Source organism: Phaseolus vulgaris, chromosome 4, assembly GCF_000499845.2.
Source record: "Phaseolus vulgaris cultivar G19833 chromosome 4, P. vulgaris v2.0, whole genome shotgun sequence".
Classification (NCBI taxonomy): domain Eukaryota; kingdom Viridiplantae; phylum Streptophyta; class Magnoliopsida; order Fabales; family Fabaceae; genus Phaseolus; species Phaseolus vulgaris.
This window is the reverse complement of record NC_023756.2, coordinates 45,062,389-45,086,607: the sequence shown is the minus strand read 5'-3', so window position 1 is coordinate 45,086,607 and position 24,219 is coordinate 45,062,389. Positions and strand designations below refer to the sequence as shown.

At 31.5% G+C, this 24,219-nt stretch overlaps 5 protein-coding genes across 5 annotated transcripts; 3 read left to right on the top strand and 2 right to left on the bottom strand.

Annotated features, from left to right (window-relative positions):
• The first annotated feature begins 3,374 nt into the window (after positions 1 to 3,374).
• Positions 3,375 to 4,266, top strand: LOC137837931 (NDR1/HIN1-like protein 10). The gene has a single exon (XM_068647114.1). It carries the CDS (start codon positions 3,494 to 3,496, stop codon positions 4,115 to 4,117), a length of 624 nt encoding a protein of 207 aa, XP_068503215.1. The 5' UTR covers positions 3,375 to 3,493; the 3' UTR covers positions 4,118 to 4,266.
• A 2,928-nt stretch (positions 4,267 to 7,194) lies between these two features.
• On the top strand, positions 7,195 to 7,981 carry LOC137837932 (NDR1/HIN1-like protein 3). Its single transcript, XM_068647115.1, has one exon. The coding sequence runs from the start codon at positions 7,300 to 7,302 to the stop codon at positions 7,918 to 7,920; it is 621 nt and encodes a 206-aa protein (XP_068503216.1). The 5' UTR covers positions 7,195 to 7,299; the 3' UTR covers positions 7,921 to 7,981.
• Positions 7,982 to 8,571: 590 nt separating this feature from the next.
• LOC137837929 (pentatricopeptide repeat-containing protein At1g62910-like) lies at positions 8,572 to 10,948 on the top strand. The gene has a single exon (XM_068647111.1). The coding sequence runs from the start codon at positions 8,833 to 8,835 to the stop codon at positions 10,390 to 10,392; it is 1,560 nt and encodes a 519-aa protein (XP_068503212.1). The 5' UTR covers positions 8,572 to 8,832; the 3' UTR covers positions 10,393 to 10,948.
• A 2,996-nt stretch (positions 10,949 to 13,944) lies between these two features.
• On the bottom strand, positions 13,945 to 16,525 carry LOC137837920 (uncharacterized). The gene is made up of 8 exons (XM_068647098.1): positions 16,386 to 16,525; positions 15,970 to 16,288; positions 15,431 to 15,608; positions 15,074 to 15,144; positions 14,912 to 14,989; positions 14,471 to 14,558; positions 14,243 to 14,298; positions 13,945 to 14,148 (listed from the first exon to the last, which is right to left on the bottom strand). Exons 1-8 carry the CDS (start codon positions 16,455 to 16,457, stop codon positions 14,081 to 14,083), a joined length of 930 nt encoding a protein of 309 aa, XP_068503199.1. The 5' UTR covers positions 16,458 to 16,525; the 3' UTR covers positions 13,945 to 14,080.
• Positions 16,526 to 23,144: 6,619 nt separating this feature from the next.
• On the bottom strand, positions 23,145 to 24,009 carry LOC137838901 (uncharacterized). The gene is made up of 2 exons (XM_068648109.1): positions 23,943 to 24,009; positions 23,145 to 23,620 (listed from the first exon to the last, which is right to left on the bottom strand). The coding sequence occupies exons 1-2, from the start codon at positions 24,007 to 24,009 to the stop codon at positions 23,145 to 23,147; spliced, it is 543 nt and encodes a 180-aa protein (XP_068504210.1).
• Positions 24,010 to 24,219: the final 210 nt, after the last annotated feature.

Below are 24,219 nucleotides of genomic sequence, written 5' to 3'. Positions count from 1 at the left end.
TTTAGGTCTATAACGCAATACCTAAGGAGAGGATAGGTAATGAAATTATCAAGAATCTTCCTCATTCGATCAACAACAAATGTATACTCATTGTGTCTTATCTCGAGGACCCCATAATTTGATTTTTTGGTAAGATATTTTCTTGAGTGTTTTTGTGTTCTTGTCTTCATTTTTGTACTATTTTTTTTCTTGTATAAAGATCATAAGGAAAGGTTTTGACTACATGCAACTTCATACTAAGGTTGGGGCACTTGCCCTTAAGAAGAACCTATTAATTGACTTTTACAAATTATTTAAGAAAACAAAAAATGATGTTGTTATATCCAAATTGATAAATGAAGCACTACAAAATTCTCCTCGAGTTCAATCAAAGATTGTTACACTGGACTCTCCTCAACTAACACCTCAAGTGACTCTACACACATATTTAACTCGACTGAAACTCACTAGGCTCTCAAGAAGAATCCATTGGTTGACTTCTAAAGTGACCAAGAAGACAAAAATTGATGTTGTTGTAGTCAAACCGATCAATGAAGTACCATATAATTCTCCTTGGGTTCAACTAGAGATCATCATACCAAACTCTTCTTAATCGACACCTCAAGTGACTCCATGTACATTTTCTCCTCAACAACCAGTGACTATGGATCAAATTGCTTAAGCAAATAAATTTTAGATATCTATATGAACACATATGTCATCTCATGTTAATACGACTGTTTGAGTATTGGCATGATCGTACGAATAATCTTTTACTCAATACCGTTTTCCTACAAAAATTAAAAAAAAACACGAACTATAAAAAATATAAACATTTCAAAATTAAAAAATATCAACACAAACAAATAATCTATTTAATTGTAAGAACTACGTGATCTTTGATTTTTAGTTATGAACGAAAATACATAGGAGCAAGGTCTATCATTGTCGGGTTCACATTTTCACATTTCCGAAAGCGCAATTTCATTGGCAAAACCCAGGTCACCCTAACATTCCTTTTTAAATAGTTTTTACCATTTAGAACTACGTAAACCCTAATTTTCTATTATGAATGGAAATGTGTAGGACTAAGATTTATCTTTATCGAGTCCAAATAAAAAAAGTAAAAATATTTTCTTTATTTTAAACATGTGTTTCTATTTCTATTTTTGGAGAAATAAACATTCTTAAAAAAACTTTGGTTTCATTTATTTAATTAAAAGTAGCATCTTCGGACGTGTGTTGTAGGAGTATTAATACATTCCCTACACATAATCAACTCCTTGATCCCAAATCTAGTTCGCAAACTATTTTTTTTTCGTAGTTTTTTGCAATAAACTATGATGACGATTACTTCTCTATTTTTATTTAATAAAATTTATTTTTTGGTTCGTCGTTTGTCATCATGACTCTGATTGCGACAACCATGTCTTATGGTGCATTAGTAAAAAAATTGTTCAATAAAGATCCTTGTTGCAACCCAAACATCAGTGCATGTTTGGCAACAAATGAATAGATTTAGATATTGTGTGCTCTACAATTAGGACCTATCCATGAATTTTCCAAAAGGTTCACTTTCTCCTTATTTTAAGAAATTCTACATAAACGATAATATCTTTAGAAAAATATTGATTTGTGTGTAGGCCTTTAGGTGTTTGTTTGAGTAAAATGATTCATTATCTTTATAGGGTAGGGCCCTTTCACTTAAAGGGAAGGCTGACAACCATAATCTCGAGAGTAATACGCAAGGAACAACGAACTTCTGTGACATGGGAGATAGAAGTTACCCTTGATTGTCTGAATCCTTTTTTCTTTTCTTTTTTTCAAGCACTTGTATTTGTTGCTTGGTGTGTTGGGTCAATTGTTTTTTAGTATTGACATCATCTTAAATAATGATGACATACTCTTTATACTAATGACTATAACTTTATCAATAGTTTTTGGTATTTAATGGTTTTCATTTAGAAACCAAAATATCTAGTTAGTTATGTAGATTTTGGAACTCATTGTGTTGTTGGAAATCGACCTCATGTTGTTGTTAATATTTTCTTCACTCGACTTCTTTCACTTCTTTATGTAATATTGCAATTCAATTTTATAATATTTCACAATTCTTTTCTAAAAACGTTTTCCATGTGCATCTTAATATTATTGAATATTTTTTGAAGGGTCCATCTCTATTTAAAAGAAAAGGAATGATATTCTTACTAGTAGTAAAAATCATAAACTTAACTCATGTGGAAATTTTTTATTATGAATATGTTCTTACTAAAAAGTAAATCAACTTTGAATGAGCCGAATGTTTTGGTGGAAATTAATGACAAAAGTTATACCTCAACTTCATATAAAACAAAATAAATTCACTTTACAATTTATTTTAATAATATAATAATATATATTAACAATTTATATTAAAATATAAAAAATGTCTTTAAAACATTAATATATTGAATTGTCAAATTTTCTTATTTTCTTAAAGAAGATGTGAATCTATATTCTCTTAATTAATAAGTATGTCCTTTTAACTCTCTGAATTGTTACTTTTGTTGGAAACAACGTAGTACGTAGGCATCATGGACACAATAGTTATTTCCAATGTACAAGTGGCTATTTTTTTAAAAAAAACTAGGTAGTTAGAAAAATATATAAAAATACCTAAAGTCCAAGGTTTCAATTTGCATAAACAAAGTTGGTCATATATATATATATATATATATATATATATTGTATTATATAATATCAAAATAAATTAAGTATGGGACATAGTAAATAAATGCTTTCTTAGAGGAAAAATGATTAAATTATTCCATAGATCTTGAAAATATTATTTTTTAGTAAAAAATATTTTTTCAACCGAGTCTATGAATTTGTTTTTAATAAAATCTTACTTTTTAAATTAGAAATATATTATATTAATTCAATAGCTAGAATCTAATGCAACCATACATATAAGAGCATTCGTATTCTCAAAATATAAGTTTACTCATCATTATTTTATTCCATTCCATGTTTACTATGTTTAACCTTAATATTTTTAAGAGTAATGAAACATTCACACTAACTTGATATTTAAATAAATTATTATTTTATTATAATATCATATTTTATTTTAAAAAAAATAATAGTTATAGAGTAATTATTTTTTATTATGAAAGTGTGAAACAACTTCATCCTAGTTTTAATACAGAACCCAACATTTTCTTGTTTTGTTCACATCCAAATATTATTTTATATTGTAAGTTTCCTTGTTACTTGTGGATCAAACCATTGAAAAGTTCTTCACCATGGCCTTCAAAAGTCGATGCTTCCCTCTATGCATTTGCATTGTATTCTGCAAGAAATCTCTGCGAAAATAACCTCCATCAATAACAAAGCTACACCAAAACCATGAATGGCTAACTCCATCAAATACCCTTATAAACAATAAGTGTTACACACATTTTTATCATCTTCGTAAACCCTAAACCCTAATACCTAAATCAACTTTCTTATCAGCAGAAAATAAGAAGACAGCATGTGTTGCAAAAACCGCTGCATCAGTTACATTTGCTGCGCAATCATCACCCTCATATCAGTGTTCATAGTTTCCTCAATCATCTTCTGGATAGTCATCTCACCATCAAATGTGAAGTTCCATGTAAGTGAAGCCTCCCTCACACAATTCAACCTCACAAACAACAACTCCTTGTATTACAGCTTGAAGGTCAACGTCACAGTGAGAAACCCCAACAACAACATCGTAGTGTACTATAGGGGGATCAAAGCGATAGCATGGTACAAAGATAATGATTTTGGTTGGGTAAACTTAACACCCTTTGACCAAGGCCACAAGAACACCACGGTCCTTCAAGTACTGTTTGAAGGACAAAGTGTGCTTAAGCTCAAACCTAGACAACTTGGTGAGTACAAAGAAGAGACAAGTGTGGGGGTTTACAATGACATGGCTGTCGATTTTGATTTCAGAATCAGAGCCAAATTTGGAAGGTTCAAGAGTAGTCGTTTCGATCCTCCCATTGTTCAGTGTCGGCGTTTGAGTGTTCCTTTGATTTCTAAGGCTAAATCATCACCTCCTTTTAGTGTCACCAAATGTAGAATGGATCGTTCTTTCTTTGTTGATCGTCATACTGAAGCTGCATGAAACCTCTATATATTAATGTCAATTAATTTGTACAATTTTTCCATTACTTCATCTGCAGAGTTATGTTATGTAGATGTGTTACATGTCTTTCATGCTCTCTGTATAGAAACTGACATAAATATATATTTTTACTGTATGATGAAAGCAAACTCTCATATGTTGTTTATCCAAAAGTAAAGATTAAGATTGAAAATAGCAATAAATAGTTTCTTTCTTTTTCACATTCATTCTGTAATTATATAAATTATTATTTTATTATAATAGTTTCACTACATCTAATCTAGTGATGATAATGCCGGACAGACTCATCAATTTGGGACAGACTCATCAATTCAACCCGTTGATCCGTTTAAGTCCGCACGGACCAACATTAGGGCGAAACAGGCTGACTTGACCTAAAAAAAAGGTAAAGTTGTGTTTTTGTATGTTGTGTACTACTATGTTAAACAATTAAAAACATGATCTTTTGCTATCATTCCTTGTCAAAGTGCGGAAGATTTTGGTAGTACTGAGAGTAGATAATATTTTATAGGTGACCATACAACTAAGCAATGGAACATTTGAATTAATTAATCTACATACATCCTTTCCCTTATTGATTATTAAATATTATTATTTTTCTTATATATAATACTTTTCTTAGAATTATTTTTAGATTATAGATTTATTCTATATTTTTTTACTGGATCATTAAATTGAAATGGATGAGAGATGTACTAACCTGCCTCAATTTTTCAATAACAATGTGAAAATTGTAAATATTTTGATTGAATTTCTCTTTATATTCAATTGTTCAATAGCAAAAAATAACAAACATTTTTATTGAATTTCTAAAAAAAAAGTTGTACGCGGGTTGATCCTTATTCGAGACGAATTAGCCTGTGTTTATTATGCGGGACGGGTCAAACACAAGGATATTCGAGGCAGTTTGCGTTACTCAAGTTGACATTCTCGTTTTCGCTTCATTCAACACTGCTCGCGCGGGTCCTTTCCTCTAAGGCGGAACCAAATCAATTTGACATCCCAAGAGATCGCTTAGCCCCGTTCATTTTCGATACAAGAGTACTCTATTAGTGAGTGATTACGCACTCTTTTAATGATTTCTTCGCAAGATTAGTCCATAGAGAATAAATCAGGTCTAAGATCAGACCGCCAAGAGACTAATAAATGGACAACAGGTGTATACGGGACGAGCCAAGTAATAAGATTTTTTTTCTCATGCTACCAAGGTAGCTTCTAGCCTTCTCTGTTTCCTGTTTGTATAATTAAGATTAAAAATATTAACAAGATGACAAGTGCGAGGAAATAAAGTAAAACCAATCCAACACAATTTCACATTATTTTTTAAATTAATGTCAATTTATAAACACCTTTCTTTCTTAATTATATATATATTTTAAGAATAAAATTTGAAAGTCCAACAACACAGACAATAATATTGACCCGAATCATATTATCATAACCGACTTGATATCAGAATCGAAAATTTGAGGTGGAGAATCAAGTAATGTTTATCTTCCTCTGAAGTTTTGTATAACTATAATGAATGATTTTCAAAGCAGTAGGAACATTTGATGTGGACATGGTCGACCTTAAAATGTCAAATATGGAATACTTAATTTGTTTAGGGTTTTCATACTATACGCGTTCTACGGAAATGGCATATATAATGAATTTATTTTATGATTTCATAATGGATTATATATATATATATATATATATATATATATATATTATTTTATTTTTCAAATGCAGTAGAAATTATTGATTAATGGCTATGAGCTATCTACCAATAGTTGCAAATGGGAAGGAGAAATTTGAATGAAAAATATTTTGTTTATGAATGAACCTCACATATTTTATTTCTTTGGATATCATTTTATCTATGGCGATGGTGTGTATTTTTGTTATATTTCAAAAATTATTATTTTTTGTTTTATTAATCAAATTATTTGATTATTATTACTAAAACATTTTATTTCAAAAACTGTTAAAACAACTAAAAATAAATATATTTATAATATATAAATAGATAGAAACTTTATTTTATAAAAAAAATTATATAAAATTAAGAATTCACCAGTTATATATCATAAAATTTCTTTATCTATATATATCTCAAACATTACATACAAAATTTTATCATTATTTGCTCTTAATAAAAAGCTCTGAACCTTAAATAAATAGCACAAATAACAAACTAAGTGTCTGTGACCAAAAGAGAAAAACTAAAATATTAAGTTAATCTCCAATTGTTAATTACAAACCAGAGTAGAAATTGGATCTGCAAAAATGGCAACATATTCCCAAAACTGGATGATATAAATACAAAATATGATCTATTAAATGAACAACCCCTTTTACTTTGTCACATAAAACATAATATGGTCTAATTTCATTTCGTAATTTTTTTTTATCCATCAGAAAAGATATAATAAATGTTGTTCATTTTAGAAATGATTTACCTTTCTCAGATTAAAAGAAATATACATCTTAAAAAGATCTCAACTGCTTACTTTGTCACAACAATCTATTAAAACGACTTAAAATTCAAAAATTAATCATGTTCCAACTATTAATTGAATACATACATACATACCAAACATTCTAAACATCGGTCAGAAAACTAGAAACTCATTGATAATATCTTTAAGAAGATCCAAGACCAAACTTTAACTTATTGTTAGAAAAAGTTGAAGACTTTAGTTTTTAACCAAACATATTACGAAGTGGACTTTAAGCCTAACTCAACTTCATAAAACCGACCCAATAGCGGGTGGCCTGATAAGGCCAACAAATATTTGCTATGATAGATTTTAAATGAGTCTGATATCATATTACAAAGTGGACTTTAAGTCTAACTCAACTCCATAAAATCAGCTCATAAGATAGGTTTGGCTCATAAGATAGGTTTGCACCACTTATATACAATGAAATAATCTAATCTCTAGTCGATCTGGGATCTCCAACATTGAGTTTTTCTTTATTCAGGTGCAAAAGTCAACGCCTCTATGTGCACTTGTATTTTGCAAGGAAATCTCCAAGAAAAGATCAACCAAACAAACCAAAACGCAGAAACCATCAATGGCAAACTGCTACAAATAATTAGCACAAGAAAAAAATGTTACATCAGATGCATCTTTCATCAACCACTTACACCTTATATTATCAATCATCACACCATGTTTTTCAGACCGCGCTGCAGCTTATGCTGCATCTTCTTCACAATCTACACCCTTATGCTCATGTTCATGCTTTCCTTCTTGCTCTTCTGGATAATCATATCTCCTTCAAGTGTCAAGTTCCATGTAACTGATGCCTCTCTAACACAGTTCAACCTCACAAGCAACAGCACCTTGCATTACAACTTCAAGGTCAATGTCACAGTCAGAAACCCCAACAACAACATCGTAGTGTACTACAGGAGGATCACAGCAATAGCTTGGTACAAAGATAATGGTTTTGGTTGGGTGAGCTTGACACCCTTTGACCAAGGCCACAAGAACACCACCTTCCTTCAAGCAGTGTTTGTAGGGCAGAGGGTGATTAAGCTCAAATCTAAACAACTTGGTGAGTATAAAGAGGAGGCAAATGTTGGGATTCACAAGGACTTGGCTGTGGATTTTGATCTCGGAGTCAGAGCCAAGTTTGCAAGGTTCAAGAGTAATACTTTCAGTCCACCCATTGTTCAGTGTCGTCGCTTGAGAGTTCCTTTGATTTCTAATGGCAAATCAGCACCTCCTTTCTCTGTCACCAGATGCAGCAGTGGCTCTTTCTTTTCTGGTCGTGATGCTGATGCATAGAACAACTCTGATATGAAAACTGAGTTTACCATGTCAGTTAATTTGTTACAATTATGCAGAGATGTACAAATTATATATATATATATATATATATATATATATAGAAAGAAAGAAAGAAAAATGTTCTCATGTTGTATATCAAAAATAAAGAATTTTTGTTCATTTGATGTGTCACTTTGATTTGCTTATGTAACATGATAGTTGTGTTAATCTCGTACTTCCAAGACTGTGCTTGATAGCTATGTTTATTTATTTTTTTCTCTCAGAATATTGACAGTGTTACTTTGGATTTGGAATAAATTATGTTTATTAAAAATAAATAATTCGAGAGAAATACCTACCTATCAATTCCTGATAGTTAATATTTGTTATTAAATAATTCGTTGCAAAATGAGTAAATGAAATTATAAAACATTTTTATATATAAAATAAAAGATACACAAACTTTCTATCTTTATGTCATCACCAATATAAAATATGCTTCTTACAATATTTTTTTTAACGAGAGTATATAAATGGAGAAGTTTTCCAATGGAGAATATCGTAAAAAGAAACTCTGATGATATTTATTTTAAATACAATTAAAGTTCGAAATTTTGTCTTTTTTCTCTTTCAAATCCCAATTTTTTATCTTTTCCAAACCCTACTTTCCTCTTTCACTCTCATTTGAAGATGACACTCTCTCTCCCAATTCAATCGCTTGTTTCATATACGCCATGTTGTGAAGATAAAACACTATCCCACTGCAATTTCCCTATTTCCTTTGTTAAGCAAATGGAACTGAATTCATCTCACACAGGCATATTGTTTTAATTATGTTTGAGCATATAATATTTTAAAGTCCTCAATTAATAAAAATATGTAAAAATTATTTAAGAGTTTCACGAAGGGTAGGGTAGTGATTCCATAACAATGTCACTGTGCAGAAGTTTGAAGTTTTGTCTTTCTTCTCTTTCAAATCCCAAATTTTCTTCTTCTCTTCCAAACCCTAATTTCTTCTTTCACTCTCATTCTCACTCTCAGACCTCATCACTTGAAGATGACACTGTTGAACACTCTGTCTCCCAATTCCATCGTATGCTTCATAGGCGCCGTGTTCCTCCCCTCTCCGAATTTGGGAAGATTTTGGGATCCCTTGTGAAGATGAAGCACTTTCCCACTGCTATTTCCCTTTTTAAGCAAATGGAGCTCAAGGGAATTCACGGTGACCTTGCCACTCACAACATCCTCATCAATTGTTTCTGCTACTTATCTCAAATGACTTTAGCTTTTTCTGTTTTCTCCAAGATTCTCAAACTCGGTTATCATCCGAGTGTCATAACCTTAAATACACTCATGAGAGGTCTCTGTCTTGAGGGTGAGGTCAAGAAAGCACTCAACTTTCATGACAAGGTGGTAGCACAAGGATTTTCCCTCAACCAAGTGACTTACGGGACTTTGATCAATGGGTTGTGCAAAATAGCAGAAACCAAAGCTGCCATCCAGTTGCTCAGAATAATTGAAGGTGGATCAACCAAGCCTAATGTGGTAATGTACAGCACAATTATTGACTCTCTATTCAAGGATAACCTTGCAAGTGAAGGTTATGATTTATATTCTGAAATGGTTGACAAGAAAATTTCTCCTGATGTTTATACCTATAATATACTGATTGGTGGCTTATGTAAAGAAGGAAGGATAAAACAAGCTAAGAATGTGTTAGCTATGATGGTGAGAGCATGTGCGAACCCTAATAGTTTTACCCTTAGCAGTTTAATGGTTGGGTATTACTTAGTTAATGAAGTAGAAAATGCGAAATATGTATTCAGTTCTATGATCCAAATGGGAATAACTCCCAATATTTACAGCTACAGTATCATGATTCATGGATTATGTAAGAGTAAAAGAGTGAATGAGGCTATGATTCTCTTTCAAGAAATGCATAGGAGGAATATTCTTCCTGATACAGTAACTTACAGTTCTCTTATTGATGGTTTATGCAAATCTGGGAGAATCTCTTGTGTTTGGGCTTTGATTGATGAGATGCGTGATAAAAATCAACAACCAAATGTAGTCACTTACAATACCTTATTGGATGCATTATGCAAAAGCAATAATCTAGATAAGGCAATTGAATTATTCAGTAAAATGATAGAGAAGGGAATTCGGCCGAATATGTACACTTGCACTATACTTATTGATGGAATGTGTAAAGTGGGTAGAATTGAGAATGCCCAAGAGACCTTTCAAGATCTTCTTATTAAAGGCTACTGTTTAAATGTATACACTTATACTGCTATGATCAATGGTCTATGTAAAAAAGGGTTGCTTGATGAGGCATTGACCTTGTGGTCCATGATGGAAGACAATGGCTGCATGCCCAATGCTATAACTTTTGAAATAATGATTTGTGCACTACTTGAAAAGGATGAGACTGAAAAGGCAGAGAAATTTCTTCGTGAAATGATCACTAGAGGCTTGTTGAAATCATAAGTAGAGGTTTTTTTACCGGGTATGGATAGACAACTAGATATGACATCTTAGAAGTAATTGGAAAAGGGAGTCAATGTGGAGGTTGTTCTGCTGTTGACACTCACATTGGTTAGAAGATGCCTACATAGAAAGAGAAATCAAACTCCATTTGTTTGCTTGGAAGTCCTGATATAGTTGAAATTAAGCATGATCTGGACAGTAAGTATTCTAAGAAATTGATGCACCTATTATTTCTGTTCTGCTTCTGCCTTTCAAGATTTTCAGCTGGAAAGTGCAGTCGAATTAAGTTTTTTTTTCTCAACAGTAAGCTTTTAGTATTCATTCCACCTTCCATCCCTTTTTCTGTTATTTTAGAGTTGTTCTATCAGATATGAATTTCATCCCATATGGAAGACAGTTTCATCTCTAATGTTGTAACTTCTGTCATCTGTGGAATGTAGAAATCTATAGTTCATTGGTCTTGAGAGCTTATTATGTACAAATGATGAAATGAATTGTGTATATAACATTCTTCAAAAGAGTGTTATGTAATGCTAGATAACCATTTGAAAACTAATGCTGCAACACCAATGAAGTTGGGTTCAGTGAAACATTATATCTTGAGCATTACCTTATGGGGTTTAATGAGAATTGACATTGGCGTAGTGATTACATAGAATTCTGCAACAAAGAAGGTGATGCTAGTTAATAATAGCTATTTCAGTATGAACATCATGAGATCTTCTGATTATATATAGAAAAGTGAGCTATATATTACATAAATTAAGTTGCATCAAAATAGTAATTGAATAAATCAGATTTTTCTTGTTTTTAGAATAATTTTGGATGAAAGAGTAAATCAAATTTTTATTTTTCAGAAGACTTGAAATAAAATTACAAAGAATAGTCAGGATAAATAAATATCTCCATACCTCACTCCAAACATATACTGAGGATTTATTCATACATTCGCAAATTTTTCAATTTAATATGTACATCATGATCACGTGACATATATATACAATAAACTTAAATATGGATCACTATATTAGTTTCTTATAGCATAGAACCTGGGTTAGTTTCTTATAGCATAGAACCTGGGCTATCTCCCTTAAGTGGGTGATCCCTATGTTTCTTGACTTGTTTATTGTAGTTTTGTTAGTGTAAAAAGGTTGGGATATCCTTTGTATCTTCTTTAATTTAATTTTATTCTTTTAAATAATTAGATGGGAATCACTATATTATAGAAAAATAAATATCATCAGTGCGTAACTGGAGATAAATTAAACAATATAATTATAAATTGAATAAAGATGACCAATGCGTAATTGAAGTTAAATTAAAGAACATAATTATAAATAAATAATCAGGGTCAGCTTCTAACTAAATATAAATTAAATAATAATAAAATAATAGGATTGGTGCATAACTAGAGATAAATTAAATGACAAATATAAATAAATAAACAAAATCAGCTCGTAACTAGAGATAAATTAAATGACATAAATATAGATAATTAAATAAATAAGACATAGAGATAAATTAAATGACATATTTATAAATAAATGTACACTAGTGTGTAACTTGATATTTCATTGTAATTGTGTAAAATATTTAGTCAAAAGCTCTATTTATATATATAAGAAGATGATAATTAAAATTAAATATCGGTGGATTTAATTGATCAAATAAGGTGTTAATTGATTATTCTCAATAGAATTTTAAAAAATAGTTGCAATGCTTTTCATTTCAATTGATCGTGTTAATCAATTATTTTTGTTTTGTAAAAAATACATATATTTAATTGATGATTGATAGTTGTCGTTTTGCTGTCAAATTACGATGATTCTAGTATAAACTTGTCTAATGCTATAAAGATGATAATATAGAAGTGGTCAAATGACCTAAACTCGTCTCCCAACGAATCCAATAATGATTCTAGTGAATAGAATTCAAAATCTATATGCAAACAATGAAAATTAGCAATAACAGTAAAGCAGAAGGGTTGTGATCGTTAAGTAGGGAAAATATAAATGATGATTTGACTCTCAAGTTCTTCCACCAATGAATTTCTCATAGGTTTTCTAAAGATCATTCCTTTTACAATCCTCAAACAGAACTATGCGCCAATTTGATTCAACTGAAGCTCACCAGTAAAACATGTTGGTTTAATCATTACCCACCACTTTGTTCCATGTATATACTCCATGAGAATGCTTATCTCCTCTCTCTTGAATCATGCGCCCAAGAAATTAATTAGAACAAAGCGAACTAACTAAAAAACCAAAGTTTACGATAAGGAAGATTCTCAATCATACGTTCAAGTACAATCTCACAAAAACTTCCAGTAGATTAGACAATAAAAACAATTGCTATCAAGAATTGAAAAATGAAATTTTTATTCATCAAAACATAAGAACTCGATGGAAAATTACAAAAGGAATCAACCAAAAAATGTTTTAGCTTTACATTTGGAGGCAAAACTACAAAGAAGAAAAGAAACTAAGAAAACCCTCTGAAGCTCTTCACATAAATTTATAGGCTTTGTCTTTTTATAGGCTTTTCCTGCTCCAAGGATCTTAGAAAAATATTGTAGTTTAGATTTTATTAACGTTTACAACTTCACATAATTATTGTATTCTGCATAAGATTTGCTCTTGATTCTATTTCTGAAATGTTGTAGCTTTTATTTTATCTTTCCTCTTCTCAAATTTTTTGTTTTCTGTTTTGATTCAAAGAAACAACTCAGACTTTTGCATATTTGACCAATTTATTCTTAAAAACACAAATTTAACAAAAATAATAGTTAAGACTCAAATAAACCTAATTATATGAATATTGATTAAAACAATGAATTTATTTATTATTATAATCTAATAATCTATTATTAAATTTATTGAGTGTGAATAAATATATTACCATTATAAAAGAAGGTAATTGATTAAAATTTTGAGACTTTGATTCCCAACTCTCTCAATTAATCCGTTAAAAAGGACCTAATCAATTATTCTATTTTGAACCTCATCAAGAACAATTTAATTAATTATTAAAAAATGTAATCAATTAATAAGCTCACAAAACTTTTTAAAAACCATTTTCTACTTTTAAAAAACTAATTTACCTTTTATTTATTTTATTTTGACATTGTGCTGAATTAAAAGAACCTTGTGAATACCTTTCCTCTAACCTGGGTTTTAGTGTGAATAATAATAAATAAATAAAATCTTTTGTACTTATAATTTTTCTTTTTAGGCAAAATCTTAGGATGATTGTATTTTTTTTAATAATTTTTTTGATCGCCTAAATCTCATGTTACCAATAAATGATACTTTGACAACTTTTGATGTGATTGATTTAGATAAAAATATATATAATAAAGGATAAATCTGTAATTAAATGATATGAAAAAATATTAAAATAATAATATTGAGGATTGTAATCGTGATTGTATAAAAAATTAGGATTTTCAATATATCATTATCCTAGTGGTAATTAGTGGTTGTTCCCATACTTAGAGACATACCTTTTTGGTTTTTATCCAAATAAATTTGAGGTCATGGACATTCAAACCGGTAACATAGAAATTATAGTTGTTTCTCATAGAAATAAATAGTGGTGTGACTATAGAATGTTACAAAAGCAAATGAGTGAGAATATAACTCCACTGATGTACCAATTGTTATGAATACAATGGGTATGATCATCATCATCACTTGCATTGTTTAAGTTGTTCTTCCATTAGTAGATGTGCCACTGATTTGTATCCCATTTCCCGAGCTTCATCATTTCAGTGAATCAAAAGTTACAAACTCACTACAAAGATATATCAATTACAGCAACAGAAACAACTGAGAATACAAAAAAGGCTAACCTTTGAACACTGCTATTCCAGTTGGAGGCATCTTTCTTTTCCTCAAGCATATTGAACTAATTATCAATCATAGCAAAAAAGAGACAACATCTTGAATCAGATGAATAAGATATAGGTCAAGTTTATGTGCCTTAAAGGAACTCTGCACTGCAAAATCATGTCTGCATCTTTTTATTTACAGTATCCAAACCATAAAGAAGAATAGGAGCTAAAATTTAATGGCTCTACCTGTTACATATCCAATAAGGCTTTATTCCTTGTTTTTCTATGCAGTGTGGACACATCCATCCCTTGTTCTCTCTCACTTCCTCAATTTCTAGAATAGAACAATAGTGAATAGTTAATAGCAGTTAATAAGCCTTGCTATGTTCTTTATAGAGTATCAAAATTGAGTTAAAAGTTCATGTTTGTTTTTTCATTTGCAAGGCATCAAAGAGAAGTTCACACTTGCATGAAAAGAACTTGGTACCTTTTGCAGCAAGAGTTTCTCAAACACACCATCAATTTCTAATGAAACAAATTTTAGAGCATAGATGTTTTAAAAAGGGTAAAAAAATAAGGTGTGGACTTTATCTTTCTGTGCAACAATTGACACCAACCCTTTTTGGTAATTCAATTTGAATCTTTTTGTCTAGCTACCTTAACTTTTGTTTAACTATTGTTTCTTACCTTCACCATATCGAACCTTCAGACAGGCTCTACAGAAAACACCCGTGCTTGAGTGACAGACAGAACAATCAGTCTTTCCTGTTAGGAAACCATTGTCAAAATGTTACAAACATTGTACTAACAAAAAAAAACCACAAAAAGTAAGACCATTTTAAATCTAACCCAAACATGGTTCATTCACATCAAAATTGCCACATCTCTTGCAGTCTTCTTCACCACACAATTTCTTTTGCCTGCATTTGTGTTTAACATTGCAATGTCATCATCATCTATATCTCAAATATAACATACTTGTGCATATAGAGAGCTCCACACTAAACCTTTTACTTATCAAGAAACTTCTTAAGTAATTACCAAGCTCAATATCACCATTTTACATTAGTTTCTAATATAATGATATAAAGCATTTACCACAAACTGCATAGAATTTGTGATCATTAACTTAATTAACAGAAAAGAAACTAAAATATTACATTTATAAATGTGACTGTGATTAAAAAGAAGGCTGAGAAAATGAACCTGCAAAAATGGCAGCATATTCCCAAAACTGGATTGTAGATACTACCTCTGCCTTTGCTATTACATCGTCTAGCAGAATTCTCTGATGAAAGCAAAAGATCAGCATCGCTTAGGTTCACCAGAGGAGCATTGGCAGGTCTCTGCTTCTCTTCTTTCTCTCCATACAAAGTTACCTTATCTGTCACAAAAATGCAGTAAACAGTCACCTTTCACAGAAAAAATCACCACAAAAACACTGCTTGAATCAGAAGTATGTAACAGATTTGATCTTTCAAGGATACTCTGTGGTTGTCACATGTTTCTTCTTCACTAGTACATACATTATACATAATATTATTCCTTCAAAGAGGAAGAATAACATAAAATTAAACATTAATTTTCAAACCAATGTTCATAAAAAAAGTGGTGTATTTTCACATGTATGTATGTATGTTTGAAGGATGATTAAAATATTGTGTCAATAGCTTTTTTAATTAGTTATGAAAAATCATTATATTTAATATGAACAAAAGTAGTGAAGAAGAAATAAAAGAATAAACCTTGTTTTGGGGTTAAAAGGGGTGTGGGCAGTGTGGAAGTGATTCTGGAAGGTGTGGAAGTGATTTTAGAAGGTTGTGATTGTGTGGAAGTGATTCTGGAAGGTGTGGAAGTGATTTTAGAAGGTTGCGATTGTGTGGAAGTGATTCTGGAAGGTTGAGAGTGTGGCGGCGTAAGGTTGTTGCTGATTCTCAGGGAGCGGCGCAAAGGGGTGAGACCATACACTTTCTTCTGGTAAGTCTTTCGTGATTGTTGTTTCTTGATGACTTGTTGTCGAAGCTCAGAAACAGTTTTTCCAACACCTAGAGAATCCAACCGAGCCTGCGCAACAAACAACACAATGTTGCATTACATATAACATAACACATAACATAACAACCTATTTCCATGACAAACAACCTCAAATTCTGAAACATGCCTGATTCTCTAACATGCGAGCCTTTCTAAGAGCTTCATAGTCGAATTTTGCTTTCTCTGTCACTCTCTCCATTCTTCACTCTTTTTCTTCTTACACTCCTAAACATGCACTCTGCACTTTATGCTTTGAGTAATGGTAATTGTGTCATAATATAACGGTCGGAATCTGACCATGTTCAGAGTCTTTTATTTTAATTTGTAAATATTATTTAAATTTTCTTTAATATAAACAAAATATTACTATATTCTTGTACTATCATAATTTTTTAGTGATAATTTTTTTCTCTTATATACATCTCATTAAGAGTTAAGATATATGGATAGCATCTCCAATCCATAAACTAAATATAGACTATTAGATTGCTGTTGATGGGACCAACCAAGATTAAGAAATGAGGATAAAAAATTGGACTAAATAAAGCAAATTCAACTGGTAAATATTTGTTTAAAAACAACTTAATCTATTTAATTTAATATTATTTTATATTTTAAAAAATCTTATAAATTTAGACTGAAAAAAAAATTAGGTTAATCAAGTATTTTTTTTAACAAAAAAATATATTTTGCAAATATATAAAAGATGTGAATTGTACAGATTAGTACATTCTTCTACTAGTGAGTATATTTCTTAATTATTTGTATTCATAAATAGAAATATTAAACAGATAAATTACTAAAAAAAGTTAGAAATTTAATTAAATATGAAAAAATAACATAATTTTTAAAAAAATACTTCATTTTCTCATGAAAATCATGTAAAAATATATGTAAATGATATTTTTAGTTACTTAATTTTTATAACCAAGAAAATATTTATGAAATTATTTATTTGAGTAAGACCAAAAAGATATTTTTTATGATAATTTTTATGTTAGTGTTGATATTTTTAAATTTTAATATTTTTAATAAAAAATTTCATTTTTTATAATTCATGTAGTTGAGAGTATAAATAATGCAATAGACTATTTTTGATACCATTATAAATCATACAATAAACAAAATAGATACAGTAAACTATACATTGATGTTGTAGTCTGATGTGTGAATTTTATTTAAAAAAAATATTTAATTTATAAAATTTATTTTATTTGATATATATATATATATATAATTATTTAAATATATATTACAAAATTAATAAAAACATTATATTTTACATTGTGTTTGATTGCATAGGTGTATTGTTCACATGAATTTGGAGGTTGAAAAGGTCTCTTTAGTGTTCATGATATTTAGTAGACATGGTTTGAATTACTTGAAAAAAAATGAAAGAGATGCAAGACTCTTTTCTGAAAAAATAAGGATGGTGAGGAAATGCGAAAGAAAAAAAAATGAAAAAACGCACAAGTGAGGAAAAGCATAATTGGGAGTGGAAAGAAGAAGAATAATATCAGTAGGTACAGATCCAATGATAATAATATCATCTACATATATAAGTACAAACAAAAAAGAAGAATGAGTAAACCTAACAAAAAGTGATGAAATCACTAGTGATTGAATTAAAATCAAGATATTGAAGAGTGATATTAGCTTTTTGTACCATGAATGAGGTGCTTGTTTGAGGCCGTAAATAGCTTTGTTAAGCTTACACACTAGCTGAGGATTGGGAGAGATAATACCTGGTGGTTTTTGCATGTAGACATTCTCATGCAGATCACCATTTAAAAACGCATTATTGACGTCGATTTGATGAATGTTCCATTGAGCAGACACTGCGTGAGCAAGCACCACTCTAATGGTAGTATGTTTGATTACAGGACTAAATGTCTCTAAATAGTCAAGACGTTTGACTATGCCTTTTAGCCACAAGCCATGCCTTGTGACGCTGAAACGTGTCATCTGCATTATACTTGTTCTTAAAGATCCATTTGCAGCCAATAATGTTTGCTCTAGTGGTAAAGGAGTAAAAGTCCAAGTTCTATTCTCGATCAGAGCACGATATTCATTTTGCATGGCTTGATTCCATTGAGGAGATTGGAGTGCAGTTTTGAAATTGACAGATTCAGAAGGCACAAAAACAAGAGATGTAGTATATACTTTGGGCTTGGAAATACCAGACTTAGCCCAGTAGTCATAGGATGAACATTTTGATTAGATAAAGGGAAAAAAAATCAGTGGTGGTGACAGCAGGGTGAGGATGTGATTGTGTAAAGGTGATGTGGGCAGAGTAATAGGATGAGAAATAGGAATGGAAGGAGGAAAGGAAAAGAGACTAGAAGAAAATCATGAAATAGAAACCAATTTTAGAAACAAAAAATAATTAATTGTATTGTTATAATAACTAAATTAGACGTCATTTTAGAAACTAAAGTTTCTAAATTAGTTTCTATTATTGTTAAATAGTTTCTAAATTTGGTAGCAAAAACATTGGTAGTTAATTAGATACCAATTTAGAAACCATTTAACAATAATATAAACTAATTTATAAACCAATTTTTTTTTAGTTTTTAAAATGGTCTCTAATTTAGTCACTTATAGCAACTATTTTTATTTATTTTTCTAAAATTGATTTTTATGTCATGATTTTCTTGTAGTGAGATCACAGTTAAAATAGGAGGAGCAATTTGAGACACAAGGGCATCATCAGATTTAGATAAAAAAACCATATTTTGGAATAGAATATGGAAAAATATGTTCATTAAAAACTACATGCCTATATACACACACACATATATATATATATACACATATATATATATATATACACATATATATATACACATATATATACACATATATATACATATATATATACATATATATATATATATTCTACCATTAGGTGAACAACAAATGTAGTCTTTATTACATTGACTATAGCCAAGAAATAAACAACAGGAACACCTAAAATTTAATTTATTAAGATTGTAGGAACGGAGGAGAGGATAACAAGCACAACCAAAACTTTTAAATGCAGTATAATTATGTTTCTTATGAAAAAGAAGTTCATGAGAAGTCTTACCTTTGTATGAAAAAATATGGAAGAACATTGATAATCTAACTAGCTGTGAGAAAAGCTTCACCCCAAAAATTCATAAGAAGAGAAGTCACAGAGAGCATAGACAACCATGTATCAGCTATATGACGATGCTTCCTTTCAATGGCACCATTTTGATCATGTGTATGTGGGCAAGTGAAACGATGTTGTATACCAGATTCATTGATAAAAGACTTGAAACAATGAAACTCTTTTGCATTATCAGTTTGAATAGTTTTAATTGTAAGACTAAATACAACCAAGTGAATTTGGAATAAGCATATAAAAACAAAATATAACATTTTTCATCATTCGTAGCATGCATAGAAACGATCCCATATATCAATGTATGTTAATTGTAAAGGCAAAGTATAAACAATCATAGAAGACGAAAAATGAAGTTTATGAGTTTTCACTTGAACACACGCATCACAAAAAACAGGTTTAGCATTACAAGTAATATTACATTGATTTAAGATGTTCTTGACTACATTAAAACTGTAATGTCCAAGTCTGTTGTGCCACAACTGCAAAGCAGGTTTTTCAAATTTAAAAGACGTGTAATTAGCATAGTAAGGAGATGATCTTAGAGCATGAAAAACGTATAAACCATCTTTAATGATGCCTTGAAACAAAATTTGCTTGGTTACTTGATGTTTAACATAACAAAAATAAGAGTAAAACTCAAAGAAAATATTATTATCATTAGCAAATTTGGAAACACTTAACAAGTTTTTATTGAGAGTAGGAACATACAAAATATTTTGTAAAGAAAGAACAGTGTTAGTAACAAGAGAAACACAAGATGCAGAATCAATATGAGAGATAGTCATACCTGCACCATTACTAAGTTTAACATTTGCAAAACCTTGATATTCTTGATTATATTATCACTAAACAGAGTTGGGTTATGTGTCATATGGTGAGAGGTCCCACTGTCCGGATACCATAGAGGGTCTTCGATAGTGAAGGGTGTCCCAAGAATTGATGGTTCCCCATCATCAAGAGATATAGTAGAAAATTGATATGTGTTGGCAATGACCGTGGAAGAAGATGGCCTACTAATCCAATGCCAACATTGAAGCGCATTATGACCAGTTTTAGAACACAATTGACAGCGAACCCGGTTAGGTTTCCAGGATCCAGAAGTAGAAGAGTTCCAAAAATCCCAAAAGAGTAAACAACTCTTATATTCAAAAGCGAATTAACTAATACATAAGTGTGAAATATATAGGCAAAGATAAATCCAGAAGACTAATTAAACTATGAATAATAAGTTAGGTAATCTATTTAACATCGTCATATAACGTTGGAAAGTGAATTCCTCAACACCAAATTCCCATCATTCTGCATCGTCAATAACTTCATTTTTCTTATGCTATCTCGTTGTACTTTAATTGTTAATGGACCCATGCCTATCAATGTATATAATTTGAATATTATATTATTTCAAACATTATTAATATATTCCTTTAAACTATAAGAACACATATCAACAAATTAAAAATATCGTGTGAAGTTGAATACCAATTTTACCTTTTAAATATTCTTCCTAATATTTTGTGCAATACATCATTAGTATTTGTTGAATTTTTAGCAACAGATTTGGATTTTCTAATCATTATTATTTTTATTGGACAATTATAGCATATAAATTAAAATTACAATTAAAACTAATCTATTGAATATCCACATAGGTACTCACTTGTGGAATTATTGAACAAGACACGATGAAGTAGTTGATATTTCACACTAAGAAAGATGATTTCACTATGAAATATTGAATAAAAAATATACATTCTCAAGGGAGTATTCATGAACATGATTTGCTAATAAATAACCAGTGCAATTAAGTTTGATTCAGTGGAACGTATTCAAAGTTTAGATGAAGAAAAATCAAAGACTTTAACATATCTTCTCAAATATTTCATTTTCATGGGAAGTAGATTCATACAGAAAATCAGTATGCTTGAGCCATTCAATTGGTTGGAGCTTTGTTGATATTTTAAAGCCAATTTCATTCATAAGTATGCCTCTCAAAGTGCGTTCTCTTTACTCTCCTTGCACGTATCTACAAAAATTTCCAACACTTCATACACATCAATATCCATTGACTAAGTCACGACTTGTCAAAAATAAAACAGTTACACAAAATGTTATTTCCAGATATGGTTGGAGATCACATATCGAATAAAGATAAGGACATTTCATAATATAGGAGTAAATGCAAATTTTATCTTATAAACTGATTTTATAAGATTAACTTAGACTTAAAGTTCACTTCTTAATATGATACTAGGCAATGTTCTTCACATATTGTTGAAGATCTCACATCGACTAGAGATTAGAGCCTTTCATTGTATATAAGTGGGTGCAAACCTCACTTCATGAGCCGGTTTTATGGGATTGAGTTAGGCTTAAAGTCCACCTTGTAACATGGTATCACAACCATTTTCGAACCTATCCTAGCAAGTGTTTATGTTGGGCCTATCGTACCACCCGCTATTGGGCCGCTATCGGACCACCCATAATATATAGTCTCACACACGAGTTGACAGTCTCGGCGTGAGGAGGGTGGGATCTCCAAATCATTTTTAATTACATATAGATTACATAATCTGAAATTTTTATTTTTATTTAAAAAATCATTTTTTTTAAAACAAACTTTCAATTTTTAAAAAATAAATTCAGATTATATAATCAATAAGTTGCTTTTCATTTTGGACTTATAGTAAGTCCAAAAGTTATTTTTAATTTTGGGATTGTATAATTTAAATGTTATTTTTTACCTTTTGTAAGTTATTTTTAACTTGGGATTAATGTATAACCTAAAATTCTATTTTTAAGAAGGAAAAATAAATTTAAATTGTATAATATGAAAAATAAAAATAATTTTCAGATTGAATAAAAAAAAAAGGATAAAATGGAAACTTTCATAATCAGAAGTGGAAGAAGTAATGTCCCAAATTCTATCATATAGATTAAGAGGGTGATTGACATTAAAGCAAGTTCATTGGGTTGCCTTCCACACCAATTTGTTCTCATCTAATGGCAAACATTTTACATAAATATATTAATAACACTACTTTAATTTACTATTAAAATTTTATTTTGGAAGATAAAGTTATTTGTCTGAAAATTCAACAGACTTATGGATTTGTTACATCTATTTATTTTGTGTATTTACCATTAATAGAGTAAAATACCGTATATATGTCCAAGAGTATATTATTATTATTATTATTATTATTATTATTATTGGGCTTGAGTGTTCCCTATTGGGCTTAAACAATGCCCAGTAGCATACGGCCCTCACTCGTGTCGACATGCCACCAGGATAGCACGTGCTCCATGTGAATGAAAACCCTAATCAAGTTCCATCGAACGGTTTCAGTTGAAAGTGAGTTTCTCATTCGATCCAACGGTTCCAATTGATGCATTTAATTTTGAGAAATGATTTGTTTTTTTCGTTTTTCATTTGTACTATCCTTCATACTATCGAATTTTCTGTTCCAGCAAAAACCATCTTTCCCCAAATCAATGATGGAAGGTTGAAAGTGTTTGGATGTGTCATAACCCAACAACAAGGTCGATACTAACGAAGCTCGTAAGTATGTGAGCGTTGTCTCGTTTAATTAATTTTATTTATGTGTCGTGCTTTAGCTTCTATTGTTTGAGTGAAGGTTGAAAAGCCTCGTGTGGTAATTTCAGGTCTAGCTAATTATATAGGGTTATCATTCATAAACAGAAAAGTGATTTGTCCAGTTAAACTTTCATATTTGTTTAGGTTCCACGGTCATACGTACTTAAAGAATTGCCCGTTGCCCGTTGCCCGTTGCCCGTTGCCCGTTGCCCGTTGCCCGTTGCCCGTTGCCCGTTGCCCGTTGCCCGTTGCCCGTTGCCCGCTGCCCGCTGCCCGCTGCCCGCTGCCCGCTGCCCGCTGCCCGCTGCCCGCTGCCCGCTGCCCGCTGCCCGCTCTAACCTGCTCCCTGCTCCCTGCTCCCTGCTCCCTGCTCCCTGCTCCCTGCTCCCTGCTCCCTGCTCCCTGCTCCCTGCTCCCTGCTCCCTGCTCCCTGCTCCCTGCTCCCTGCTCCCTGCTCCCTGCTCCCTGCTCCCTGCTCCCTGCTCCCTGCTCCCTGCTCCCTGCTCCCTGCTCCCTGCTCCCTGCTCCCACCTGCTCCCTGCTCCCACCTGCTCCCTGCTCCCACCTGCTCTAACCTGCTCTAACCTGGTACCTGGTACCTGCTCTAACCTGGTACCTGCTATAACCTGCTACCTGGTACCTGCTTTAACCTGGTACCTGCTTTAACCTGGTACCTGCTTTAACCTGGTACCTGCTTTAACCTGGTACCTGCTTTAACCTGGTACCTGGTACCTGGTACCTGGTACCTGGTACCTGCTACCTGCTACCTGCTACCTGGTACCTGGTACCTGGTACCTGGTACCTGGTACCTGGTACCTGGTACCTGGTACCTGGTACCTGGTACCTGGTACCTGGTACCTGCTACCTGCTACCTGCTACCTCATACCTGCTCTAACCTGCTAACCTGCTTTAACCTGTTACCTGCAACCTGCTTTAACCTGGTACATGGTACCTGCTACCTGCTACCTCATACCTACTACCTACTACCTCATACCTGCTACTCATTACCTCTTACCTTCTACCTGCTACCTGCTATCTGGTTTAACCTGTTTTAACCTGTTAACCTGCTAACCTGCTACCTGCTCCTCCCTGCTCCTCCCTGCTCCTACCTGTTAACCTGTTAACCTGTTGTTACCTGTTAACCTGTTACCTGTTGTTACCTGTTAACCTGTTACTGTTACCTGTTACCTGTTACCTGTTACCTGTCCTGTTACC

Excerpts from the sequence above, each read along its gene's own strand:
- LOC137837931 (XM_068647114.1), top strand. The coding sequence starts at position 3,494 with ATGTGTTGCAAAAACCGCTGCATCAGTTACATTTGCTGCGCAATCATC.
- LOC137837932 (XM_068647115.1), top strand. The coding sequence starts at position 7,300 with ATGTTTTTCAGACCGCGCTGCAGCTTATGCTGCATCTTCTTCACAATC.
- LOC137837929 (XM_068647111.1), top strand. The coding sequence starts at position 8,833 with ATGTCACTGTGCAGAAGTTTGAAGTTTTGTCTTTCTTCTCTTTCAAAT.
- LOC137837920 (XM_068647098.1), bottom strand. The coding sequence starts at position 16,457 with ATGGAGAGAGTGACAGAGAAAGCAAAATTCGACTATGAAGCTCTTAGA. Across the intron at positions 16,289-16,385 it reads CTCGCATGTTAGAGAATCAG|GCTCGGTTGGATTCTCTAGG; the intron begins GCATGTTTCAGA and ends TTTGTTGCGCAG. Across the intron at positions 14,299-14,470 it reads CCTTATTGGATATGTAACAG|TTCAATATGCTTGAGGAAAA; the intron begins GTAGAGCCATTA and ends ATTGATAATTAG.
- LOC137838901 (XM_068648109.1), bottom strand. The coding sequence starts at position 24,009 with ATGAGTAGCAGGTATGAGGTAGTAGGTAGTAGGTATGAGGTAGCAGGT. Across the intron at positions 23,621-23,942 it reads TAGCAGGTACCATGTACCAG|GTACCAGGTTAGAGCAGGTA; the intron begins GTTAAAGCAGGT and ends AGGTTATAGCAG.